Genomic DNA, 7059 nt, shown 5'->3' on the forward strand with positions numbered 1-7059 from the left:
TTAACAGAAAATAAATAGGCGACGTTTCGAGCAATGACCCTTATTCATTTACGTTGTCACGGAGGGTCATTGCCCGAAACGTCGCCTGCCACAGGGCTATTAACGAATATGTTGATTTGCACGTCTACCTGTACGCATTGCACACACGTGTACACACACGCGTGTACACACACACGTGTACACACGGGCATGCAGCTGATGTCGCACGCGATGCATGTGCTGCGTGTGCAGGTGTAGGGTGTGGGGAGCGGTGGCGCAGTGATTAGCGCACTGCGCTACGAATCCGGCTCACGGCCAACACCAGTTATGATTATCTGAACCAGGTCCTGGGCCTCCCCTAGGTAGACTCGGCCTCAAATGAGTACCGGGTGTGATGTGTAAACATCGCATCTCGGGAGACGAAGGCCGCCGGGCGTGGTGCTGGCCACCCATCACCTGCTGTGCCGTACCGGCCCATCAGCACGTGCTCGCTAGCACCGTTTGCCACAATGATCTGTTAAGACTTTCCGGGGGGCCTTTGTCTTTGTGTTTGCATGCATTTAATGCAGGACACACACACGTGTGTGTGCGTCCCATGTACAAATTCATGCACCACGTCTATACAACAATATGGACGTCACCAAAACACTTCGTACCAGGCTATGTGCACATGTACCCGGCCAGGTGAGCACACAGACATAGACACACACGCGCGCATAGCACAACAAAAACATCCACCGCGCCTACACTCACCCGTAGCGAGCAGCAACACGAGCAGAGCGCCCTCCATTTCGTCTCCCGGTGTCCCTGTCTCTCTGTGTCTCTGCACGTGTCTCTCTCTGTCTCTGCACGTGTCTCTCTCTGTCTCTGCACGTGTCTCTCTGCACGTGTCTCTCTGTGTCTCTGCACGTGTCTCTCTGTGTCTCTGCACGTGTCTTTCTGTGTCTCTGCACGTGTCTCTCTGTCTCTGCACGTGTCTCTCTGTCTCTGCACGTGTCTCTCTGTCTCTTCACGTGGCCTCCTCTGGCTCTGCTCTCCGTGCAGACTGAGGGGCGCGTCCTTTTAAAGGGACCCGGGCGGTGACGTCACCCAGTGAGTGGGCGTGGTCTCTGCGACCGCGTCGCAACTCGAACATCAGCCATGGTCTATCCACTGCTGACTTGATTAAGTAACGTGGCTGATGGACCAGCCATGGTCTATCCACTGCTGGCTTGATTAAGTAACGTGGCTGATGGACCAGCCGTGGTCTATCCACTGCTGGCTTGAATACGGAACGTTTCAGTTAAGTTTTTGTCTATTTTGAAGTTCCCTGTGAGATAAAGAAGCTCGGGTTTAATCAACAAAAGGAGAGTCGGTTCCCTGTAAGCGAAACAACGTACACCAGAAGTCGCAAGAACAATATCAATTTAACACGTAGGCTTTCGCGACCAATATTATTCATAATAAAGGTTTTTGAGTTAGATCGCGTTATTTATAAATGTGTCGTAACCCTCCACCATGATGCTGGATGTAATTACCAGCGAAACGTCGTACTCAAACTGTAAATGTTGTGGATTCACTCTTCAACACACCGGTGGGCTAAAGTAGTGAATTATTTGTCTTTTGTCAACGTGACACTTTTTTGCTGATTGGCCGTGTCGGGTGGTGGAGGGTTACAACACATTTATAAATAACGCGATTTAACTCAAAAACCTTTATTATGAACAATATCAATATAAACAAATACACTATGCAGAGGGAAACATGGCGAAACATCACATGTAGAGTATTTTACGAAGTTATCTTTTAAATATTTAACAAAAGTGAGGATTAGGATTAAATAACATATTGCAAATAAGTCATAAACACGCAAATGGTAAAGTAGTTTCTCTGAGAAACATCAAATTTCAAGTAACGTGGCTGATGGACTCAACGCGTTCAGTGGCAATAACGCCGTGGCCTTAAGGACATGTAATAGGTGACGTTTTGGGCAATGACCCTTTTGCATGGCACAGAGAGAGGGGTCAGAAAGATAGTTCTCGACCTCTGCCCGAAACGGAACATTATATACCATTTCACTCTCCGCACAGTGCACACCAAGGCCGTAATTTTAATCAATATTGGGGGGGGGGCACATCCCCCCCCCAATATATTGCTATAAAAATAATTGCTGTGCTATGTAAATAAAAACAACAATTTGCTCAACCTTGGCCACAATATCTGGACTTGTCTTCATAGAAATCAATGCATAGAATTCTGTTTATATGATTGTGGTTATGGTTGTACTTTATGAATCCCTAATCTCTGACATTACATTCAATGAAACAAGAAATGGTCAAACAGTAAAAACAGAGCGATGTAATATAATACACTATTAGACATTATTGTAAAAAAAATACAAAGTCCATCCCATGTGTTAGTGAATTTTTTTATATTTTAGGCAGGAAATGAGTTTTCAAATTTAGATATTTTTCTGATTTGGGACCCCCAGACACCCTGGAAGATTTGGTCCCCCTCAATGTTGACTCCATGGCTACAGCCTTGGTGCACACACGTAATACACACAGTGTACGATATAGCAGGCGACGTTCCGGGCAATGGCCCGTCTTCATAGTACATGAGCCGAGAGGCCGATCGAGAGATGGAGTGGATATTGTTGGCAGCATGGGGCCCGAAGAGAATGACTGACACGTTCAACGTGGGGTTCACACGTCGGCTTTTGCGACCAATATCAACTATAATAAAGGTTGTGTTGGGTTAGATCGCGTTCCAACCCCCAAAAAGTTATATTATGGACGTTTAATTTGATTCCTCATCACCCGTTGTGTAAAAAGGGCGCGTGAACAGTTTCACAAATGGCATCTGATGAGCAACAGGCAACAAGAACAAACACATCCAATAGCCACGAAGCATGGCGATGTAACAAACTCACTGATGGCGGAGTAGGTGGCCGTGTGGTGTCTCGAGTGGCCGTGTGGTGTCTCGAGTGGCCGTGTGGTGTCTCGAGTGGCCGTGTGGTGTCTCGAGTGGCCGTGTTGTGTCTCGAGTGGCCGTGTTGTGTCTCGAGTGGCCGTGTTGTGTCGAGTGGCCGTGTTGTGTCTCTAGTGGCCGTGTGGTGTCTCGAGTGGCCGTGTTGTGTCGAGTGGCCGTGTTGTGTCGAGTGGCCGTGTTGTGTCTCGAGTGGCCGTGTTGTGTCTCTAGTGGCCGTGTTGTGTCTCTAGTGGCCGTGTTGTTTCTCGAGTGGCCGTGTTGTGTCGAGTGGCCGTGTGGTGTCTCGAGTGGCCGTGTTGTGTCGAGTGGCTGTGTTGTGTCTCTAGTGGCCGTGTTGTGTCGAGTGGCCGTGTTGTGTCTCGAGTGGCCGTGTTGTGTCGAGTGGCCGTGTTGTGTCTCTAGTGGCCGTGTTGTGTCGAGTGGCCGTGTTGTGTCTCTAGTGGCCGTGTTGTGTCGAGTGGCCGTGTTGTGTCTCGAGTGGCCGTGTTGTGTCTCTAGTGGCCGTGTTGTGTCTCGAGTGGCCGTGTTGTGTCTCGAGTGGTCGTGTTGTGTCTCTAGTGGCCGTGTTGTGTCTCGAGTGGCCGTGTTGTGTCTCGAGCGGCCGTGTTGTGTCTCGAGTGGCCGTGTTGTGTCTCGAGTGGCCGTGTTGTGTCTCTAGTGGCCGTGTTGTGTCTCGAGTGGCCGTGTTGTGTCTCGAGTGGCCGTGTTGTGTCTCGAATGGCCGTGTTGTGTCTCGAGTGGCCGTGTTGTGTCTCTAGTGGCCGTGTTGTGTCGAGTGGCCGTGTTGTGTCTCTAGTGGCCGTGTTGTGTCGAGTGGCCGTGTTGTGTCTCGAGTGGCCGTGTTGTGTCTCTAGTGGCCGTGTTGTGTCTCTAGTGGCCGTGTTGTTTCTCGAGTGGCCGTGTTGTGTCGAGTGGCCGTGTGGTGTCTCGAGTGGCCGTGTTGTGTCGAGTGGCTGTGTTGTGTCTCTAGTGGCCGTGTTGTGTCGAGTGGCCGTGTTGTGTCTCTAGTGGCCGTGTTGTGTCGAGTGGCCGTGTTGTGTCTCGAGTGGCCGTGTTGTGTCTCTAGTGGCCGTGTTGTGTCTCGAGTGGCCGTGTTGTGTCTCGAGTGGTCGTGTTGTGTCTCTAGTGGCCGTGTTGTGTCTCGAGTGGCCGTGTTGTGTCTCGAGCGGCCGTGTTGTGTCTCGAGTGGCCGTGTTGTGTCTCGAGTGGCCGTGTTGTGTCTCTAGTGGCCGTGTTGAGTCTCTAGTGGCCGTGTTGTGTCTCGAGTGGCCGTGTTGTGTCTCGAGTGGCCGTGTTGTGTCTCGAATGGCCGTGTTGTGTCTCGAGTGGCCGTGTTGTGTCTCGAGTGGCCGTGTTGTGTCGAGTGGCCGTGTTGTGTCGAGTGGCCGTGTTGTGTCTCTAGTGGTCGTGTTGTGTCTCTAGTGGCCGTGTTGTGTCTCGAGTGGCCGTGTTGTGTCTATAGTGGCCGTGTTGTGTCTCGAGTGGCCGTGTTGTGTCTCGAGTGTCCGTGTTGTGTCTCGAGCGGCCGTGTTGTGTCTCGAGTGGCCGTGTTGTGTCTCGAGTTGGCGTGTTGTGTCTCTAGTGGCCGTGTTGCGTCTCTAGTGGCCGTGTTGTGTCTCGAGTGGCCGTGTTGTGTCTCGAATGGCCGTGTTGTGTCTCGAGTGGCCGTGTTGTGTCTCGAGTGGCCGTGTTGTGTCGAGTGGCCGTGTTGTGTCGAGTGGCCGTGTTGTGTCTCTAGTGGTCGTGTTGTGTCTCTAGTGGCCGTGTTGTGTCTCGAGTGGCCGTGTTGTGTCTCTAGTGGCCGTGTTGTGTCTCGAGTGGCCGTGTTGTGTCGAGTGGCCATGTTGTATCTCGAGTGGCCGTGTTGTGTCTCTAGTGGCCGTGTTGTGTCGAGTGGCCGTGTTGTGTCTCGAGTGGCCGTGTTGTGTCTCGAGTGGCCGTGTTGTGTCTCTAGTGGCCGTGTTGTGTCTCGAGTGGCCGTGTTGTGTCTCGAGTGGCCGTGTTGTGTCTCGAGTGGCCGTGTTGTGTCTCTAGTGGCCGTGTTGTGTCTCTAGTGGCCGTGTTGTGTCTCGAGTGGCCGTGTTGTGTCTCGAGTGGCCGTGTTGTGTCTCGAGTGGCCGTGTTGTGTCTCTAGTGACCGTGTTGTGTCTCTAGTGGCCGTGTTGTGTCTCGAGTGGCCGTGTTGTGTCTCTAGTGGCCGTGTTGTGTCTCTAGTGACCGTGTTGTGTCTCTAGTGGCCGTGTTGTGTCGAGTGGCCGTGTTGTATCTCGAGTGGCCGTGTTGTGTCTCGAGTGGCCGTGTTGTGTCTCTAGTGGCCGTGTTGTGTCTCTAGTGGCCGTGTTGTGTCTCGAGTGGCCGTGTTGTGTCTCGAGTGGCCGTGTTGTGTCTCGAGTGGCCGTGTTGTGTCTCTAGTGGCCGTGTTGTGTCTCTAGTGGCCGTGTTGTGTCTCGAGTGGCCGTGTTGTGTCTCGAGTGGCCGTGTTGTGTCTCGAGTGGCCGTGTTGTGTCTCTAGTGGCCGTGTTGTGTCTCTAGTGGCCGTGTTGTGTCTCGAGTGGCCGTGTTGTGTCTCGAGTGGCGCTGTTGTGTCTCGAGTGGCCGTGTTGTGTCTCTAGTGACCGTGTTGTGTCTCTAGTGGCCGTGTTGTGTCTCGAGTGGCCGTGTTGTGTCTCTAGTGGCCTTGTTGTTTCTCTAGTGACCGTGTTGTGTCTCTAGTGGCCGTGTTGTGTCGAGTGGCCGTGTTGTATCTCGAGTGGCCGTGTTGTGTCTCTAGTGGCCGTGTTGTGTCTCGAGTGGCCGTGTTGTGTCTCGAGTGGCCGTGTTGTGTCTCTAGTGGCCGTGTTGTGTCTCTAGTGGCCGTGTTGTGTCTCGAGTGGCCGTGTTGTGTCTCGAGTGGCCGTGTTGTGTCTCGAGTGGCCGTGTTCTGTCTCTAGTGACCGTGTTGTGTCTCTAGTGGCCGTGTTGTGTCTCGAGTGGCCGTGTTGTGTCTCTAGTGGCCGTGTTGTGTCGAGTGGCCGTGTTGTATCTCGAGTGGCCGTGTTGTGTCTCTAGTGGCCGTGTTGTGTCTCTAGTGGCCGTGTTGTGTCTCGAGTGGCCGTGTTGTGTCTCGAGTGGCCGTGTTCTGTCTCTAGTGGCCGTGTTGTGTCTCGAGTGGCCGTGTTGTGTCTCTAGTGGCCGTGTTGTGTCGAGTGGCCGTGTTGTATCTCGAGTGGCCGTGTTGTGTCTCTAGTGGCCGTGTTGTGTCTCGAGTGGCCGTGTTGTGTCTCGAGTGGCCGTGTTGTGTCGACTCACCGAGTCGGGGATTCCCTCCAACCCCCCGCAGCTCCGCACACCTGTGGCGCCGTGTGGCCATCGCCCCCTCGTGGCGATGAACGGGAAGTGAAACTCCGAGCTGAAGCAACGTCGCTTCGGAACGCCGCGCCGCCCTGTGGAGAGAGAGAGCGGTGGGTGGGGGGGACTCAAGCGGCAGGAGAAGCAGCCACAGGCGAGGAGCGGGGAGGCCACGCGGTGGGGAGGAGAAGCCGGCACCACCGACCGTTGCCCAAGCTCTGCAGTCCTATTTAAAGCTTTCGTGACTGCAATGATTCATCTTCTTTGGTTCTTTCGGTAAAGTCACGTAGAATGAGAATAAAATAATAAATTGATAAAATAAAATAACACAATAATATTCTCACGACGTTTCGGCCACAACACAAGCGGCCTTCATCAGGTGAAGGGGGCGAGACTGTCTGGTAGGACAGCGCTGGACAGTCTCGCCCCCTTCACCTGGTGAAGGCCGCTTGTGTTGTGGCCGAAACGTCGTGAGAATATTATTGTGTTATTTTATTTTATCAATTTATTATTTTATTCTCATTCTACGTGACTTTACCGAAAGAACCAAAGAAGACTCTGCAGTCCTCTCTACATTACGGCGTTATCGGGCTATATTAACGGGTGTGTTTACATGTGGGAGGAGGAAACCGAAGCAAGTGGATAATGCCCACGCGTGCGGGCGAGGGGGAAACACTCTATCCCGTCCGCAGATGGAGATTAGTCCGCAATCTGCTACACCGCCTTCTCCTGGGGAGCCAGGGCACGGCTCTTGACGCCGGCCAGCGGGAAGTAAATCTCGCA

The 7059-nt window shown here is 52.8% G+C and overlaps 1 protein-coding gene across 3 annotated transcripts in view; it reads right to left on the reverse strand.

The window, feature by feature from the left end:
* The window catches only part of LOC116955842 (basal cell adhesion molecule-like), a 75188-nt gene extending 68875 nt beyond the window's left edge, over nt 1-6313 (reverse strand). For 2 of the 3 annotated variants that reach the window (XM_076053614.1, XM_076053613.1), the window contains exon 1: nt 6238-6313. In XM_076053614.1, the coding sequence (XP_075909729.1) occupies nt 6238-6298 (61 nt within the window). In that variant the 5' untranslated portion in view covers nt 6299-6313. Of the gene's footprint in view, nt 1-732; nt 1031-6237 lie in introns of those variants that run through there. The other variant, XM_076053615.1, reaches the window with a different exon arrangement.
* Nucleotides 6314-7059: the final 746 nt, after the last annotated feature.

The sequence above is a fragment of the Petromyzon marinus genome, chromosome 62 (assembly GCF_048934315.1).
Source record: "Petromyzon marinus isolate PM22_M1 ecotype Great Lakes invasive population chromosome 62, UKy_Petmar_22M1.pri1.0, whole genome shotgun sequence".
Taxonomy (NCBI): Eukaryota; Metazoa; Chordata; class Hyperoartia; order Petromyzontiformes; family Petromyzontidae; genus Petromyzon; species Petromyzon marinus.